The 19,803-nt window shown below is 37.6% G+C and overlaps 1 protein-coding gene across 5 annotated transcripts in view; it reads left to right on the top strand.

The window, feature by feature from the left end:
• Nucleotides 1-19,803, top strand: part of MAN1A2 (mannosidase alpha class 1A member 2) — a 134,329-nt gene that overhangs the window by 15,715 nt on the left and 98,811 nt on the right. For all 5 annotated transcript variants that reach the window (XR_008429225.1, XM_053934634.1, XM_053934635.1 and 2 more), the window contains exon 2: nucleotides 14,327-14,582. Coding sequence is in view for 4 of the 5 variants with exons in the window: in XM_053934634.1 (XP_053790609.1) it covers nucleotides 14,327-14,582 (256 nt within the window). In the remaining variant the exon portion in view is untranslated. The remainder of the gene's footprint in view (nucleotides 1-14,326; nucleotides 14,583-19,803) is intronic.

Below are 19,803 nucleotides of genomic sequence, written 5' to 3'. Positions count from 1 at the left end.
AATAATTTGTCATATAGTTGTCTCTTATCCTCTGCTTTACTGACAAGATTAAAGAACTTTGGGAGTAATGAGACAGAGTTTTGCTCTGTGGAAACAGCGCAGATTAGACTGTACGTCATGATTTCCAGGTATTTTGTTGCTCTATCTTTAGTTACTGTTGTGGCTGATTTGCTTAGTGGAGAGGTATAAAGCTTTGATGTTCTTTCCTTCTGACTAGTCCCAGTGGTACAGAATGGGTGAAGAACTTCTATTTCTGTTTTAGGTAATGCAGCATTCCTGTTAAGTATATCCACACTGCAGCCTGTGTCATTTTATATGAAAACCTTTTGAATCACAGTGTATGTACTATATGTGTATATGTGTGTGTATGTATTTCCACCCTGAAACAAGGACACCTGTGTTTAACAGCACAACATTGCCTGCAGCTCCTGTCCTGTCAGAGCTTTTCTTACGACATGTCACATAATATATTCTGGAAACTATTGATATTTGGAGACTGAGTTCAAACTAATTTTTTTTTTTTTTTTTTATGTTACTGTTGTTGCCCTGTAATTCATCCAGTTTCTGCAGATCAGGGCTGTGTTTTAAACTGCTGCCACGTAGAAGGAAGGGAGTGATCCTGCCAATCTTGCACTGCAAGGCTCTGTGTCTTTCAGACAAATCCAGTGCTGCTGCTGTGCCACAGTGAGTGTGCTCATTGAGCAGCACTGATGCTGTGTGAGTCGGGAGGGTTGTGCATAGTGGTGTCCTGGTGGCAAGAGGAACAAGTCAGGAGAAATTGTTCTAGGCCTGTGTTTGGACAGAGCTGCATACCCTAGTCGTGTTGATCCCCCATAACAAAGAGCTTGCCTCACTTTCCTGTGGGAGATCCCAGGATAGTCATCCTCCTCTTTCTCTTCAAGCTCTGCCATTACAACATTTCAGTGCAGGGCTTTATGGCACTGTGCATGTTGAGTACTATTCTGATTTTAAACACATTGATAGACAGGTGTCAATTTACCATATAGATATACGGTAACAATTATTGTTACAGGAGGAAGATAAATCTGAGCAATGTGTGTGAATTTCCAATGAGATATTTAAAGCAGTGTTGCTTCTGGGATGTGCAAGGCAGCTTTGGCTGGGTGATTAAAATAGCATTATGGGAATGTGGTAGCTTGAGTTGACAGAACATCTGTGTGAGGGTAGTCGCTTCCTTATTGCTCTGTAGGACCTGCCAGAGGCTTTCCCATGCAGAGAAACCTGTTACCATCTGCTTACCTGAAAGTTTGCCATCTCTGAGTCTGCATTATATGCCACTTGCTACTTTTACTTTGTAACAGCCATTCTCAATTTATGTAGTTTTTTGCTATCAACTTGCTTGGTATTTGAACAATTAAGAACTTTCAGACTAAGACCATACCAATATCATGGCTATTGCTTTAAATTGCTAACTTTCTCCAGCTGTTTTTCTTCTGTTGGTGAGAGTTTTGGTTGCTTACTGCTAGAGATCAGGCTACCGAGGAGACTCAACAGTGTAAAAGGAGGGAGCTGCTTTATTTACTGTGTAGCCGTTTTGAACACAGACATCAGGAAGAGGATATTCCTTCAGTTAATATAGTTCTCATTTTCCCAGTGTAGGGGGTGGGAAAAGGCAAGGAAGTATCTGATTAGGAATGGGAGCCTGGAGTGGAGGAGTGAGATTGAGCCAGGGCTAGCAGAGGACCTTGGTGGTGGTGAGGAGCAGCAGTTTATTTCTTTGAAAGTTGAGATGGAAACCGTACTTGGTGCAAAATAGACGAGGGTAGGATAACTCTGAAATAGTGCTTTTTGGTTTACTTCTCTTTTTCCCTAAGTAGAAAAAGATTATTGTTGTCTCAGGTGTAAGAAGAGGCAGGCATTGGCTGAGTGAGATACGAGAGACTAATCAGAGGCCTTGGGGAGAGGAGACATTTGGAGGAAGTTGATAGTCAGGAAGGCATAAATAAAATTTAAGATGGTGGGGAGTGACTCTTGCTGATGAAAGAAGTGGAATCAGTGGGGTCAGCTAGAGAAGCAGAGACCGTACTGAGTGATGGAATAGATGGAAGTGATAGTAGGGAATGGCCATGGATAATGGCCATGTGAATTTGTGTGCAGAAAACACTCTACTTATACCTTGGGCCTTAGTTTAACACCCCTGAACATGCAGGTCTAAACACTTTGAAGTTCATTTTCTGTTCTGCTGTGTCCCCAGACATTTAATCTTGACTATTTTCTAGCCCCAACATCAGTGTTTGGGCAGTCAGCCATTTAGGAGACCTGATTTGGCCTGAAACAATCCATAATTTTTCAGCTGGCTCAGCTCACCACCGGCTGAATGGCTTGTTGCCCAGTTTCCCGAGTACCAACATAAGGAGTAAGGGAGCTTGCTTTTACAGGGCCACTAAAAGTCTGAGAAAAGAATGATTTGCACAGAGATGGTGACCAGTATAAGGAATATAGGATTATAACATCATTTATCTGTAAACCAATATTTCAGCTGTTACAGTTGATCATTCTAGTAATTCTCAGTCACACATAATCAGTCTTTAACCTACCAAATCAGCAGGATGTATAGACATCCAAGCATCCTTATGTGCCACTTTTTGTTTCTGCAGAAGTGCTAGTTTTGTAGCCATAGATGACTGGCTTGTGACAATGCCAGGGAAGCAGTGGGCTTTATCTAACTGGTGATCAGCAGAGGGGACCCATGCTGATGGTGTGCAGCTCTAACTTACCCAGGGATATCTTCTTACTATACAGGTTAACTTCTCAATCTCAGGTGTGCAGTGAAGGCAGTATTATTCTGCAGCTGGAAGTTGGGTCTGCAGATTGGGTCCCTTCTGAGTTTGTCGGAGAAGAGCTTCCCAAAGCTTAACCTGCCAAGGCTTGTGCATGCATTGGTGATCTGTGCCCTAGGTGTTGTTTCAGTTGTCCAATTATCATTTATCTCACCATTTATCCAATAGTCCTCAGTTTCCAGCAAATCCTTGCCTTATTGCTGTTGGGACCTTTCACTTGTCAGTAGCTAAGTATTAATCAGCTTAATTATAATGTGCAACTGTAACTGGAGTCTCTTTTAATTTTTTTGCTGCGAGCTGATATGTGTGAAACCCTGTCAAGGTGTTTTCTCTTCCTCTGTTATTTATATAGATGGAGGATGACAGCCTCCTGCTACTGGCTGAAATGGTGGATTCTCTTAATGACAAAAAGCTCTAGGATTTCCATTTTGAAACACAAGAATATGAAAATGATTGTCATATTTTTTAGTGATTGCTGCTTCTTAATTTTCTTTAAAAACGCACCCTTACTCCCAACCGCAATTCTATATGACAAATGTCTTTTGTCAGCCTATTTTCTGTTGTCTTAGTTTCTGTTCTTGAGGTTGTTTACATGATGCTTCTAGAAGTCAGTAAGATATTGCTGCTCACAGTTGGTATCTAACTTTTCCTGATTGTTATGTAGTTTTCAAATCCTTTTCTTAACAAAATAAAAAAAAGGGGGTTGGCTTGTTAGCTGTGTTGCTTGAAAAGCTTTCTTGCTCCGTGTTATGATTTGCTTGGTTTTTTATCCAAAACATCAGTAGACCAGGAGTTTTCTTCTTTCTACACTTCATCCTGGAATCACACATTTAGTGTGTTTTTTTTTTTTTTGACAAGTTATTTTCAAGTATGTCCCCTCTTATTCCTTCATTTTAGAACAGCTTATAATACCTGTGTAGAATGTCACAGAAGCATCTGTCCTACCACATGTGGAGAATGAGGCTATCCTGTTCTATTAAGTATTTAAAGCTTTTGTATTAAGCACTTCTCATTGCAAGGAGTGAATGCAGCTTTCACTGTGATAATCTTACACAGTGATTGCAGCAAGCTTTTGATACCTGCTGAATGAAAGTTTTCAAGCTATAATTTTATGAAGGTAACAGGCCAAATCCTGTTTCTCTTTTGCTTGAAGATTCTCATATGGTGTTGTTTGTGTATGTCAGGTGAAATGTTCGAAAACTCTTCATAGCTTATGAGACACACAAATATATCATTCTCTTATTGGGCTGAACAACCTGAACAAAGGCATATGCACATCAATATATGTGCTAAAAATTCCTTTGCTTTAACATGTGCATGTGCAGAAGCAAAATAAATTTTTTCAATTGGTTAAATCTCCTACTCAGAACTTCAGTTTCTGGAGGCTGTTATTTGTGTCCTTTCCATTACTCCTGAAGATTTTTTTTACATGACTTCAGAAACTTTTTGTTTTCCTCTGGTAGTATCATGTGTAAAAGGAGAGATTTATAATTCTGGGGTCAAGGAAGATCAGAAAAGGAGGGAGGGCAAAATACTGTGTATAAACATGTTCCTTTGTAGTCACTTTGTTCTTGTGTTTGTCCCCATATCTTCCCAAAATTCCTGTACCCAGCATCCTGTCTTGGCACAACTCTTAGGCAATGTGGGTGGTACAGAGGGTGAAGGAGTAGCAAGTCAGTACTGTAGTGCTGAACACGTAATTCAAGCTTCTGTAGAGCATACACTAAAACAGTTGCTGGTAGTGTACAAAACGGAACCCATGATTCATTTTCCTTAGGTAAAAAAATATTTAGGAATTATGTTTCTGAAAAGTCAAAAACTTCTTCCTCCCCAGAATATTAAAATGTGTAGAATAGTAGTTGCAAATACAACTTGTGGGTCTGCATGTGCTTGAAAGGGCGAAAATTAAGGTGTAGCAGAAACCAGTGATATTCTCAGGGTTTAGGTGTTTGAATCTATTTTTTTAATCTAAAATTAGCTAAGTTTTAGCTAATTTTAGTTTAGCTAATTTTAGGATTCTGTTTAATGTTGGGTAGCTAAGTTAGCAATTTTTTCCCTGAAAAAACTTCTATGAAAGCAGCTTTGTTTATTATAGTGAAAAACTTGAGTTTAAAAATACTCAGTTTTGTATAAAGAAAAATAAGTAATGCTTGTGAAGATTGTAGTGTAGTTACCTCTGCGAAAAAAGAGCTTTGAGTGACATAGAAAATGCAGTAATGCTTCAGACTCTGTAGCAACATTTGTGATCTATGCCAATTCATAGAATGTACCACTCTTATTTTCCTTTGTGTCTTGTGTTGATGGGTTTAATTTTTTTTTTCCTATTGGAAACTTAGTTTTGGGCTATAGTGGTAGACTAGAAATAATATTAAAGAGCTTAATGCTGTACGTGGGAGTACTCTGGTTCCTTTTAGTTTTGCTTGAGCTTATGCTTCAGTATCTGATCTGTGCCATCAACATCAGTGGGACTGCTTTGTCCTATATGTAAATATGCTTATTTTTAAAAATTCCTTCTTTAATAGGAAGCAGAGATGATGCATTGGTCTTGCATGAGAACTCAATTAATTACTTCCTCAGTGTCACACAACCAGCTGTGTATTATTCTGCCTTCATCAAACTATCCTTTGTGTTGATAAATGATACAGTATGCACAGTGTTGGTCCATGCTTCTTAGACTTGACTGTAGTGAGTAGTGTAAATATATTGCTATATACATGATTAAATTTGTGTAACAGCAGTGTTTCCAGTGACTTAAAGTGATTTGTAGTAGAAAATACAGTGGTTTGACATTGTTAATTATAATGGGCTTCTGAAATTAATCCTGAATTAAAATAATCCTACTGGTTTTTGGTGGATTGAAACCCACATCAAAATAAACCTTACATTTCCAAATGGAGAATTCTTAACTTTTTATCCTACCCAATTCTCTTGTTCAGTATAGATTTCTTTTTCTGTTTCTTACTCGCATAGTCTATATGTATTTTTTGCTCCCATTTCTTGTAAAGTTCTTTAATCTTTATTACTTTTAAAAAATAAAGTCTGTCTCACTTGTGTGCTAGTTGGAGAAGAAGAGCTGATGCTCCAGTCAGTATGATGCTAGGATACAGGAAGCTATTTAAAACAGTTTTATACAGGGCAAGGTACCACCATTCTTCTCATTCAGTTTTCTTGAGGAAACAGGAAGAGATCCTAAATTTTCTGAACTTTTAGTAGAATTTTTAGAGTCATTTTATAGGCAGAAGATTGATTCCTAAAAGATGTATTATTCCCTCTATATTAGCATTGTAAGTACTCGGACCAGATTTAAGACCTTGTTCTGCAAACACTTAATATTGTGCACAGAAGTAATTAGTTGCAGATGTTAACTCAAGTTCCTTTAATCATCATAAAAGTCTGAAATAATGCCCATTTTTGATTGTGTTAGTGCATTAAGGCAAATGTGGTTGTATTCTCTTTTACACTGGGGGAGCAGAAGAGATACAAAAGAGATGTGTTTCATAGGGCTGTAGTGATTGAAAACTCTACACTGTTGAACTTTGTGCAACTACTGTTTTTTCTAATGAAGTGGTTTTGTACCCAAATGACATTAAGACACTAAAAACCAAATGAGTCTGCTTATATCTAGTTGAAAATGTATAATTTTGTTTGCTCACTACTAGTGAACATTGTATTAATTGCTGTTGTAGTCTTAAAAAGTATTATTTTTCTTCCTGAAATAGTTGATCTGATTCTTCTGAAAAATCTGTTTCAGCTGATACTGTAAATTGTTTTGCAAAACAAAGAAGTTTCATGTAATCTTAAAATGTTTACACAGTCTCTATTGACCCTTCTTAGCATTGACAAATGCCTGGCTGCTCTTGTAAGTGCAAGTGTAGGAGTGTTTGTAGAAAACAACTACTATTCATCCCTAGTAAAACTTTAGCTGACTGTACCAGCTATAGCAGTGCTTCCTGAGCTTGGCACCTTTGTCCTTTTTTAAGTTGTTTTTTGGGATTACATGGCTGCTGTAGACAGAGGTGAGGAATAAGTGCCTCTGCTAATGGTCACACCACTTGACAGATTCTCAAAATAAGTTTTACCAATTCTGTTCATGTAAATATTCATAACATAGGAAGCAAATAATTCCCAAAGGATGATCCCTTACCTGCAAATCTTTTTTTTTCCTTCTTCCTTCAAAGGCTATGCATGTTCCACATTTGATAATGTTAGCTGTATTGTTTTGTTCTTAACTGGAAGGTATGTTTTATTCTTTTTATTATGGTTGTAAAGAAACCTTATGCATTGTCTTTTATGTTAACACTCTTAATTAATAAATTATTAGCATATGAAGATTCATGAAGGTCCTGGCTATATTCCAAAATAAAAAGATACCAAAGAATACTCGGTGTCTTCTCATTTTGTAGAGGACTTCATGAATAAAGGATGTGCTTCAACTCTGTACTCCCTTCTGCAAGTTCTGTGTGCCCATTCAATCTATGTTTTTGAAATTCTCTCTAAATATATTTCCCTTAGGATTTTGCTTGTCCTCATACTAGAGCTGTTTCCAAGCCCATACCTAAATTAGAAGACAAAGGAAAACAATTAGGTAGAGACAGTAAAGGAGTAACAAGCAGAAGGCCTCTAATGAGTTGTGTAGAAATCGGTGAATTTAACATGCTGGACATATGGAAATAGACATGTTTTTAGGATGTGTCTAAGAAAATGCATATCATGAATTACAGTTGCAGGGGAAAAAATACAGAAAGGCAGTCTAAGGATGCCAGTAGTTAAGTGGCTTGTCTTCCTGGTGGAATTGCTGTATGAAAGGAGCACAATCAAGTTCTGAGGGCTTCTAATGGTATATGTTAAGAAAGACTGAATTTAAAATACTTGGCAACTAAGCAGATAAATTAGGTGTAGTCAGGTTCTAGAAAATGGGACGAATGCCCAGACACTGACAATTGGGACAATGGCAAAGTTTCCACTGCTAAACAAAAGATATGGAAGGAAGATTAAAAGTTAAGTTGCAGTTTATTTGCCTTGAAGGTGACACCCAGCTATCTACAAGGAAATGTCAGGGGCTAAGGTTTTGGTTTAAACACAAGACCAGATCTGAAACAGGATCTGTGAGCTTCCATCATGGAGATGAGAAGTCTTGAGAGCAGTGATGAAGGTGCTCTGGGCTGAAAGCCCAGATTCTTGGTCTGAGATTTGGGCTGCAAACAAGATCAGTTAGGGGCATCATTTCTTGCAGAGAGATGGAAGGAAATTTTATTTGAAGAAGATCTGTGTAGACTTTGTGGGAGTATATAGAATTCAAGGAGAGTGTCTGTGTCAGTGAATTCTCCCTTCTCTCTCATTGTCCAAATAAGTTCAATGATTACAGTGAGGAGGACTGGCATCCAGAGTGGTGGCCATGCCCTTGTTGAAGACCAAGGAAGCAAGCTAGTGAAGCCTAAGTTGGTGCAAATAACAGTAAAGGAAGGTAGGAAGATGAAGGAGATCAATACGAAGTGTCTCAGCAAGAGGAAAAAAAGCTAAAGCTAGATGGAAAGGGATAGGAGTTGAATAAGGATTATGTCTCGTGTTCCTTTTGTTTGGGGAACAGTGTTCATGTCATATGCAAATCTAACCACTTGCTAGAAATAAATTCTACTGTCATATTTGTCTAAAATAAACCATTCAGTGAATCTGGGGTTTGGGGTAATTTTCTGGGCAATAAATCACAGAATCATAGAGTATCTTGAGTTGGAAAGGACCCATGATCATCAAGGATCAAGTCCACTCCTGGTACTGAGGGGACAACCCCATGAGTCACACCGTGTGCCTGAGAGCGTTTTCCAAATGTTTCTTGAACTCTGTCAGGCTTGGTGCTGTGACTGCTTCCCTGGGGAGCCTGTTCCAGTGCCCAGCCATCCTCTGGGTGAGGAACCTTTTCTAATATCCAACCCAAATCTCCCCTGACACAAGTTCAGGCCATTTCCTCAGGTCTTGTCACTGGTCAGCACACAGAAGAGATCAGTGCCTGCCCCTTCTCTTCCCCTCATGAGGAAGTTGCAGCTTCAATGAGCTCTTCCCTCAGTCTCCTCCTCTCCAGGCTGAACAGACCAAGTGACCTCAGCTGCTCCTCATATGGCTTCCTCTCCAGAATGTTCACCATCAGAGGATGGCTCTCGTTTGGACACTCTCTAATAACTCAATGTCTTTCTTGTAGCACCCAACACTGCCCCCAGCACTTGAGGTGAGGCTGCCCTAGTGCAGAGCGGAGTGGGACAATCCCCTCCCTTGCCCTGCTGATGATGCTGTTCCTGATGCAGTGTTGGCCCTTGTGGCTGCCAGGGCACTGCTGATTCAGATTTAACTTACCATTGACCAGAATTCCCAGATTCCTTTCCACAGGTTTTGTGCATATGGAAAAGTTGTTCAACAATAGTTTTTCAAAGTGTATTAGATATGTTCTTTTCTGATGTCATAATGAACTTTATTAACTCCCTTGGGGAAGAAGGGTTGAAATGGGGAATATTCTGCATTTCAGCATTTCATTCCCAGGCTGCCACATAGATGCATAAGTAACTGTATAGTGTGTGCATATAGCACATGTAGGTATTGCTGTTTTCAGTAATACAGTGACCAGGTAGGATACTTGCAGATAACTAAAAGCATAATGTTCTTAAACTAGTTTAGAGTATCAACAATAGACAGTTTGACTTTGTCATTTTTTTAAATAACAAAAACTTTTTCCTACTAAGTTATCATCTATTTACTCTGCCTGTGCTAGAGTTGTAGGCCTGTGTGTCCATCTGCAAGGTTATTTTAAACAAAGGTGAAAATATGTTTAGAAACAGTGCTTTGGACAAACACTGTCAGATGGATGATTTGGGGAAAAAACATTCTATTGAAAACATGCATAATATTCTTCTTAAAGTTTGTTTGGAAAATCTTGACAGTGTTTTTGATACACTAAAGTTGCCTTCACACCTGTGGAATTAATTTATTTTCCAATAAAAATACTCCTTTCTTACAAGTGATCTCTGACTCAGTTCATTACCTGAAGAAAAAAAAATCAGTCTAATAAATACAACTTGCCTTGTTAACTTGCCTTGAAAGAGAAAACTCTTGCTAAGTAACAGCCTCCCAATTAATCGTGGAGCTTCCCTCTTCAGCTGTCACAGACACATACAGCTCTGGTACTCCTTCATGATTGTACTTCTGATGTGTCAGAGCAACCCAGCAAATTGGGAGAAAGTGGTAACTTTTGCAGGATGATCATGATGAAAACCAAACATTAGGAAAAAAAATAATCAGGCCTCTTTTTCTGTACATGCTTGACAGTAATACAGCCATGCATACAGTGAGGGTGATCCAGCAAGAACAAACCCCAGCACAACTGCTCTGTTCTTCAGTTCTTCCTCTTTCAGACTCCAATCATGTGAGGGGCAGTATATGTATCTTCATGCTTCTTGTATGCCATGAATGCATATTCACCAGATACTGAGGGAAAGTAATGGGGTTGCGATACGTGGGGTTATTATAAAACGGTGTATACTGAAAGACTGGAGTAACATCTTGCAGTTAATGTGCAAAATGTTGTGCTGACTCAAACTTTTTCTTTTTTGTTTTAATTATTGCCTATTTTTTTTCCACTGTCTCTGAAAGTAGCCTCTGTTTGACGATCAAGCATGGTCAAAGGGTAAAAGTTCATGATTTCCACACAGGAGGTTATTTCTGAGTGATAGGCTTACACAAATATTTATGTCCTCTAACAGTTGTCTATCCATCTGCTGAAATTCCAAATGATAATAAACTGCGTGTCCTTTTGGTATAGTAAGCCAGTGGCCTACTTTTTAGTGGCAAGAACAGTTGCTGGTGGCCTGTTAGCTTTTCTTGACTCTGTTCTAATTTTTATTTCTGTTTTTAAAATCTTGAATCTCACAAAGAAATTTGAACAAATTTTTAGAGGGTTTTTTTTTAGTTTGCTTTCTAAAGAGCCTGTTGTGTCACAGCAGATAGGAAAGACTTTTGTTAAAAGTCATTGTCTTGACAAGTGAGGCTTGGTAGCTGTTCAGAAGACTTGCTACTGCGTGCATAATTAAAGCACAGTAAGTTCCAGTTGGTGATTTGGGTGTCAAGCATTATAATTTGTGGTCTTCTCTGAATGATATTTAGGCAGCTCATGGACACTTTGAGAGCATACAGTGTTCCTGCATAGGCAGCTGCAATAACTCATTGCAGTGATTGTTTAAAAAACTTGCACCTGTTTCTAGTTTCAGATTCTAACTATTAGATCTATTTATGGTTCTTCTTGGCAAAAGCAGTCTAGTCACAGGTTATTTTAATAACATTGCTTGCTTTAAAGTAGCTACTGCTGTAGTTGCATGGTACTTGAACCTCTCTTGAGGCTCTTGAATAAGCTTTAGGGATGACTACAAGAAAGTAGCTTTCTCTTAGATAAGGTTTGGAAGAGTTACTCAAAATACTTTAAATTTTAAGAGTTTACTTATGCTGCTTGGAAGCGAGAGTGGGATACCGAAACAGTTTGACAGGTTTTGGTATATGTGTTTATGCTGGGATTCTCTCCAATCTTATATTTTTAGATTGATCCTTCTGAGGTCTCTAATTATGAATATTTTATTATAGTGCTCTCTGCATGTACTAAATTGTTGCTTACTCTTTCCTCTGCTGGCCAGGGAGCTTGTTGGTGATTTGAGGGGGTGTCAGCTGCTCACACATAATCAGTCTTCTCATTCTCTTAACTTTATTCTGTATTTTCACTTAATTCTTTTTGCTTAAGAGCTCAGAAGAAACATGTGGTATTGTTATTTAGGGGTGTAATTTTTCTTCTATCAGGGTCTTATACTTGAATACATTTAAAAATATGTCTTCAGCTGGCATGTAGAATATGACCTATCATGTAGCTCATGCTGTCCATCATTGGTAATTGCACAGAGAATATGTGTCTGCAGAAGAAGCTCTTGTGCTATCTCCTGTGAACTCCCTCAAATACCTGTTGACCTTTCTCTTCATCTTACTGTTTGTTTATCTCAAAATGTCACTTCCTGGAAGAAAGGCTTTGAGCTGATCATACAGTTAGCATTGGGATTTTTCATCTCTATTGAGTCTTTATTTTCTTCTGAGTGACTGAAGGAAAGCAGACTGTGCCATTCAAACTTTCCTAATGACTCTAATTGGATATAGTGCTCTAGAAATGAACAGCTTTTGTATGTTTATACAGTGGTTCCTGCAGTGTAGACAGATGTGAGTTCAAAACTTGTTTTCCAATTTATGGCTGTTTCATGCAGTTTTAATCTAGAAACAGATGAAGTTGGTAGAGTGATGGAGCTTACATTATGGTTGTTGTATGCAGCACCTGGAACTGAAAACTTAAAAAAAGGTAAAAGGAAAATCTTCCTGGCACTTGATATTGATGGTGCAAAGTTGTGAAGGTGCACAAAGCACATCAGCCATGACTCATTTCAGTGAATCAGCCTCACTGTAACTACTCAAACTTCATAAATCTTTTTCACACAGGGAATTGTATTTAGGCACTTCCAAGTTAACCATGTGTTTTACCAAACATATTTCTATTTATCAATTAAGAAATAAGGTTAGTGTAAATATACCTTGACCAGCTTTTTATTAAGGTCTGAGATACACTGTTACCTTTTCCCCCATAAAAATGCAGTTATTTCAAGGATGGTTGATCCTTTGCAAAAAGAATTTCAATATCTATGAGCAAAATGTTAGTGACTTTAGTCAGAAAGTAAAGACTGTTACTTGCCTACAGATACTGAATTTTGAATATGAGAAATGTACGTGCAAAACACATTATTCCCACACTGAAGTATTTTGACTCTTAACCGTTCAGCAGTAACATTTCAGATTTCTCATTCTCTGTCAAGCACCTCTTTGGCTTCTTTACATCATGCTGTCTCTTGGGGAGAACATGACTGTGGGAACGATGTCTTGTTCTGGCAATCTCATTCTCTCTAGTTGCATCTTATGCAGAGCCCTCTGCTAGCCTTGGAAAAACTTTCCAAAGCTTCAAATCTTCCACGTGGTAGAAAGTTTTGTCTGCTTTTGTTATTGCTATTTGAGCATGATATTGCTGCCACGACAGAGTGTGAGTAGCTTTTGCAGGAACACAAGGAAGTTATTTTCTCATATAAGTGGGTCATAGTAGAAGTAAAAGTTATCCTAAATGGTATTACTTGTTTTCTCTCCTTAGAATAGTGTTTTTCTGCTTTGGAAGTTTTTTCTTTGCTTGTCAGTTAAGGGAGAGAGGCACTGATACCGTTAGACAGTATTAATGATCTTGGATTTGACAGTCAAATTGAGGAGCTCAGTCCTTTGTTTTTTTATTATTTGGAAGAAATATGGATGTGGTGTGAATCATATTGAGAAAAGTGGCTGAAGAACTTCAGTTTGAAAGTGTTTCCATCAGTGCATCTATTAAAATGTTGCTTTGTATTCTTAGTACTGATATATTGAAGGTAATAATGCTGCTATAATTTATTTTAAATGTGAACCTAATAGTACTTTGGAAAAATGTAAGGGCTAATAAAGTGCTCTTTGTGTAACAGTGCAGTTTTTTACCTAATGCTTGTTTTAAATGCCTACAACTTTTTTTGGCTTACATTAGTCATTGAGCAACGCTGTTTTTTAAAGAAGCTTGAAAAGGTGGTGCTATATTGAGAGTCTGATGTGTGTATTTCTGATGCCTTGAAATCTTTTAGACTGGAATGGGCCATTTTTGTCTGTTGTTAGAATAACTTCTTTAAGCCAAGCTTTAGAACAGTACTCTTTGTTCTATGTGCAAATCTTAAAACCTTAACTGATCATTAAAGATCACACTGTAAGATAACTGCTTAAAATCAAGACAATGTTAGTCTTGTTGAAAGTGAATTTCAAAATCTAAATCATGTTTTACTAAAAGCTCTTATGCTCCTAAATGGCTTTATAATTAATTCTCCTTTTAGGACTGGTGGTTTAAGGACTGTACTGATTGGAACAATGAGTTGTGAATTTAAGGGAAAACATGCTGTGGTGGGGGTTTTTAATAAATGAAGTGGCTGTTTTTTTTGGTTTTTTTTTTTTTTTTTTTTTTTTTTTTGGTTTTTTTTTTTTTTTTTTTTTTTTTTTTGCTTTTTTTTTGGTACAATTTATTTATTTTGGAGAAAGTGAAGAAAAGCCCTTCTGATTTCTTAAAATATTATTGAATAATTGCTAGATGTGCCTCTGCACGCATCCTGTAATTGAAGTAGAGCTCTCTAAATTCTTGAGTGGACAAGCAAAGGTGCTAAGACAATCTAAAAAATTCCTATGATAAATTTTTCTACAATAATGTTGTGGACGTGTGTGGTGTTCTTTTGGGGTTCCTGGCAAAAATAGTGTAGGACAGTGCACTAACACAAATCAATAAACTTGTCTGAATTGTTAGAATTCCTTAAAGAAAACTAGCTTAAGAGGTGGCTTCTGTTGAAGCTGCAGTTTGTTTGTAAGCAGTATGTTTTTAGTAATGAGATGCTGACTAGTATTTGTGTCTCTAGAGAAGAAGAGGAACGTCTGAGAAATAAGATCCGAGCAGATCATGAAAAGGCTCTGGAAGAAGCTAAGGAGAAATTGAAGAAATCACGGGATGAGATTCAAGCTGAGATTCAGACAGAAAAGAACAAAGTAGTGCAAGAATTGAAAAAGAAAGACAGCAAGCCACTGCCCCCTGTTCCTTTACCAAACCTGATAGGGATAAACAGTGGAGAACCAGCAGACCTGGATATCCGAGAGAAGAGGAACAAAATTAAAGAGGTAAAAATGATGATGATGATAATAATGATGTGGTCCTACCCATTCTTGTGTCTGACAGCAGTTATTTATATGGCATTTAGTTGCTGTGATTTACGTTAAAAAGGAAAAACAGATCTACAAATCATGTAGTAAACTAAAAGTGCACAAGTAGTAATGAGTGTCAGCATTATTGCATGGTTTTTTTCCTGGTGTTGGAGTATTAATATTTCACTGGATAACAACTTAAAAATTATTTAAAGAAATTTCTTCAGCTTAGTGGTATGGATTCAAAGTGAGTTTGTCATTAACACATGGAAGAGTAACAAGTGCATCTTTAAAGTAGAGCATGACTTTGTGAGTTTCCTTTGAAAGAATGAGATATCTTACTGTGTCACAGGATATTTTTAGATGTTAAAACATTAAATTGAAAAGATAAGGAAAAAGAAGACCTGCAGCTAATATCTGAAAATTACCAAGTTACCACTTTTCAAAATGCATTTTAAATGGGTTTTAAAAATTGAGTAAATTTAAATAGATTGAATGTTTTACAGGTAACTGAGACAAACTAAGATCTTTGCTTAGACTTTTGGTTCTGTGGCAACTTATGCTATGGGAATTGCTGTTTGTGGTTTTATCCTCTCCACTACTGGTTTGCTGTGAGATTCATTGCCCCTTTTTGTCCAGGCAATGCCAGTTTCCTATTACTATTGGCAGACATTTCTCTGAGTCTGACCTTCTAACTAGTATGGCAGGAACATTGTACAGCCTCATTATTCTTTTTCTTTCCTGCACTCTGATGAGATTTATGCCAGAAAATCAGTTCAGCAAAGCAGGAATGGTTCAGGCCAGACACAGATAAGTGCTGACTCTGTTACTAAACAATGTCCAGGACAATAGCACTTAGTATTTACAGATAGATCTACTTTTAAATTGTAATCTGAGTTTAGTTAGCTTATAAAACCAAAAAGAAATCTGTCATACACCTGTCCTTGTCATAGGAAAGAGTTGTAGCTGAATTATGCGCCATTCTGTGGGTAGATCACCCAAGCTGGAATTTTCCTTTGAATACTAATGATGGTTAGATGGAATCAACGCTTATAAAGTAATGAGCAGCTGGTTATTATACATGAGTGATGCAGTGTGGAGCTGTATCGCTATTTGTAGTAGTTACTCCATACAGAGCCCTGTCACAATCTGGATATCTGAAGTGGCAAATCCTTTCCTGCAAGATGTGCCTGTTAGTGATTACTGCAGAAGTACTTTTGCCTAGGAAGTTGTGTCTGGAATATTGGACCTCCTTGACCCTGCTTCGTTAGGGCTGCTTCCCGAAGAACAGAATTGAATTGTGGATTTGAAAAGGCTCTGCTAGTTTGTCTGCAAACATTTTGAGTGAGACTATATAGAGCAGTTTGCTTTTCTAAATGTTTTTGTAGGGTGAACAGTGAATGGGATGGTTGTCAACACTTCTTAATGTTTACTACAGATTACTGTAGCAAAATACCTTTGAGTGGATTTAATGCATAGAATGAAATTGAGTTTACCAAGTAATGCAAAATTATTGAGCACAGCTAACAGTGAAGAAGTAGCTGGAAGAAATAATCAACCAAACTTCTTATAGACCAAGTCTGGAATTGGAGTGGTGGTTGAAAATTAGTATTTGCATTTCTGAGGTTGTTTGGTCAGAGTGTAGACTGAAAGATAGTAAGCTCTAGGTTAGTATGCAATGGCAATTTTCTTGGTCTCATGAAAAAGTAGCAAAATTTGGACCATTCCTGCTGTCTAAACCTGGAGGTATAGCAAATTCTAAGAAATTCAGGGTAGTTTGTAAGAATCACCAGGTGGTGATCCTTAGCTGCACTTGCCACACTGTGGTAAAAGGCTTACTCTTTTTTTTTTATGATCAGCCTATGTGTGAGTCACACTGACAAGCTGTTTTTCTATTGCATAACTTGTTGATGACTACTATTATGGTTTCTGAAGTGTAGCTTTTCATTACCAGACCGTAGGTTTTTGTGGAACTCTGTTTTAAGTGGTTAGGTCCTTCAGTTAGGATAATAATGCCTTTGTCTTGGCAGTTTTCACTTGTGCGCACACTGTGCTTGTAACAGCCCAGGATCACGGGAGCATGACTGAAAATTCTTTGTTATATGAATTGCCTTCATTGACTCAGCCATGCTACTACTGTAGCTACCAGGTGATCTCCAGAATTCTTAATTTTTGTATCACGCAGGGCAGGAGATTGTCACTTGTACAGCTAGATGTGTGAAGGCATAGAACACTGCAGTGGGAGGTCTGCTAGGGAGAAAGGATAAATGGTAATGCTGAGGAGCCATTGATGGAACAATGTGGCTGAGATTAAAACATATATTAATAGTGTCAAATGAATAATATTTTATCTGAAGCCTGTTTTTGACAGCATCACATGTCTCAGAGAAGACAGCAGTGATTTCAGAGATATGAAGTGCATTTTGAAATACGTTCATCACTGAGGTCCTCCCTCACTGTTTTATGTAACCAGTGTAGACTAATACAAATAATTTTTGTAGATAGAGACTTAGGAGAAAATAAGAACAAGTTCCAGGAGACAATATCTCTAATGTTGGTCCACGAATTATATATATTAAAAAATATAGATATAAATTTTGACGTTAGACATTATGATTGCCTGGATTGAGACCTGAAAAACAGCTCAGGGAAGCTGCTGGCTTTTTGGAGGCTGCACATCTGGCTTCAAAATTCCTGGTGATCTCAAGACAGCATTTGACCTGCTTTGGTTTACTGTGAATTGTCCTGATACATATTTGAGGAACTTCATTCTCAAAGAACAGCTTTAGACTGTTCCAATTCACAAAATTAATGATGCTATACAGCCTATTTCACCTCCTATCAAATGGTGAAAAACTGTAGAGAATTGGGTGGAATGATGGGGGCTGTTTGTAACACACATGAGTCTTTACATTAAGGAGAAAGGCTGGAAAATTTTCAAATGAGGATTCAGTTTCTATTATTTTTGCAGAAAATATATTACCAGTTTTTCTTTCCAAATCGCAACGTGATGAAGGCTGTTTTTTTAACATCTCTTTATAAGAAGTGGTTTGGCAGTAGATAATATTTTAAAAAGGCATGTTTTGATTTTAGAAAAAAGTGCATATAAAAGTAAAAAAGAATTTCTGTAATGCTCTTAAGAGAGCTTTGCAAAACATTTGAAAGCCTTATATAATAGGAATGTTTGCTGAGCACAGAGAAGCTTCTTAAGGTCAAGGAATACAACTGGGAGAAGAATCTGCGTCTTACTGGGTTTTTTTTTTTTTTTTGTGTGTCATTTGGTTCTGATAATTATATATAGTGTTACATTGTATTCTCAAGTTTAATTTACAAAATTGTATAATCTGTCTGTATTCTTCTAAGAAGCTATCAATTATTTCAACAAGGAGAATTCACGAGTTGGCTGATTATTTTAGATGCACAGTGACAACTCTGAGAAGTAAAGGTTTTCCACTTGCTTACCAAGTGCTTTATAGCACTTCTCTGGCATGTTAGCTTGCTGTTCAGGCTTTTAAAAGATGCTGTGGTGTTTAATTAACTGGTACTTTAAGAACAAACACATTGAAAATTCTTCTTGAAAATTCTTCTTGCTGCTACACTTTAGCTTTGTATTCATATTTTGGCTTTTTGTACTATGTAGAAGAAAAATATTGAAAAGAGAAAATCTTTTTTTTTAAGATTGTAAGTGCAACTTTTATAATTTTACAGCAAGGCTTTAAGATGTGTATTTCCATTGTGGTTAATGCAGAGAAATTAAGAACAAATCCTGTCTTTTGGAAGTCATTGGCTTCCTTTCCAGGTTAAATTAGTTATAAATTGGTTGAGCACTTGGAATTTTGGCACTTAATTTCCATTATTGTACTCTTTAAAGGTGTTCAGAGTATTTTTTTTTCTTTCAGTTTCAATGTCATCATTACATAGTGCTATGAGGTCTATAGTGAGTTTTATTTCCATGGGAAGGTAAATTTTACCCAGTCAAAAAGGAAAATTTTGTAGTTCTTTTCACCCTATTCAGGGTTCATGTTTTCTTTAATTTCAGCCTAAGGCGTCACAGTATTATTGTACTGCCAGCACTCATTTAGGATACTTGTTAGAATAGTGTATTTCATCCAATAATGGTCCTAATCCTATGCAGGTGATCCTTCCTCTCTGCTCAGCACTGATGAGGCCACACCTGGAGTCCTTTGTTCAATTTTGTACTCCCCAGTATAACAGAGGAGCATTGTTGGAGAGGGTCCAGTGAGAGACCACAAATATGCTTAAGGGTCTGGAGAGTCTCTCATCTGAGCAAAGGATGAGGCAACTGGGCTGACAAGAGAGGGAATCTTGCGAAATACATGGAGGGAGGATGCAGGGAAGACAGAACCAGGCTCTTTTCAGTGATTCCCAGTGGCAGGCACAAAGGGTGTGGGCTTACACTGAAACACCGGAAGGAAGCTGTATCTGAACATCACAAAGCATTGTTTATTGTGAGGGTGGCCAAGCACTGGAGTTGGTTGCCTAGAGATTTTGGAGTTTACCTCCTTGGAAATGACTGGGAATGGGCAGCTTATTTAAAATTACCCTACTTGAGCAGGGAGGTGGGACCAGATACCCTCCAGAGGTGCCTTCCAACCTCAGCTGTTCTGAGGTAGGATGATGTTTGTTGACTAAGCCTGTCAGCTGGAAGACAGCTTCTCCAGAATGTTACATGAGTGCACATGGTAAACTTAACAGCTAAATAATAATGCGATAGGTTTCAGATAGATTGGGAAATCTGAATTCTCTGGAGCTTCTGTTCTATTACTTGTTTTTTGTTGTGATATGCAGTTGTGTAATTACACAGTGCTAATTGTAAATACACTTTTTTAAACTGAGCTCAAAAGAGGTGTGGTGTCCACAGAGGTACGGTAGAGTTATGAAGTGACTGAAGCTGCTGGCTGTATCGTTCTTGCTTGTGCAGTTTAAAAGCTCTTATTTTAATGAGATGGGATGGCAAGGTGGTATCTTTCTGATAAGCTGTTCTCAACACAGCAAAATTCTGGTTCTGTTCCTGTGTGTCACAGCTTTCTGGTAAGAAAAAAAAAAAAAAGGTGGAGAAGATATTTAAACAAAAGTTATTGTGAAATGGACATCCAGGAAGTAGAGGCACCGAGGCACCAGAGTTAAAGGTCATTGAATAATAGGATAGTTTGGGTTGGACTAGTTGACCTTTAAA

This window comes from Vidua chalybeata, chromosome 2 (assembly GCF_026979565.1).
Source record: "Vidua chalybeata isolate OUT-0048 chromosome 2, bVidCha1 merged haplotype, whole genome shotgun sequence".
NCBI lineage: Eukaryota > Metazoa > Chordata > Aves > Passeriformes > Viduidae > Vidua > Vidua chalybeata.
Note: the sequence above shows the minus strand (reverse complement) of the source record. Positions and strands in the feature narration are given on the sequence as shown.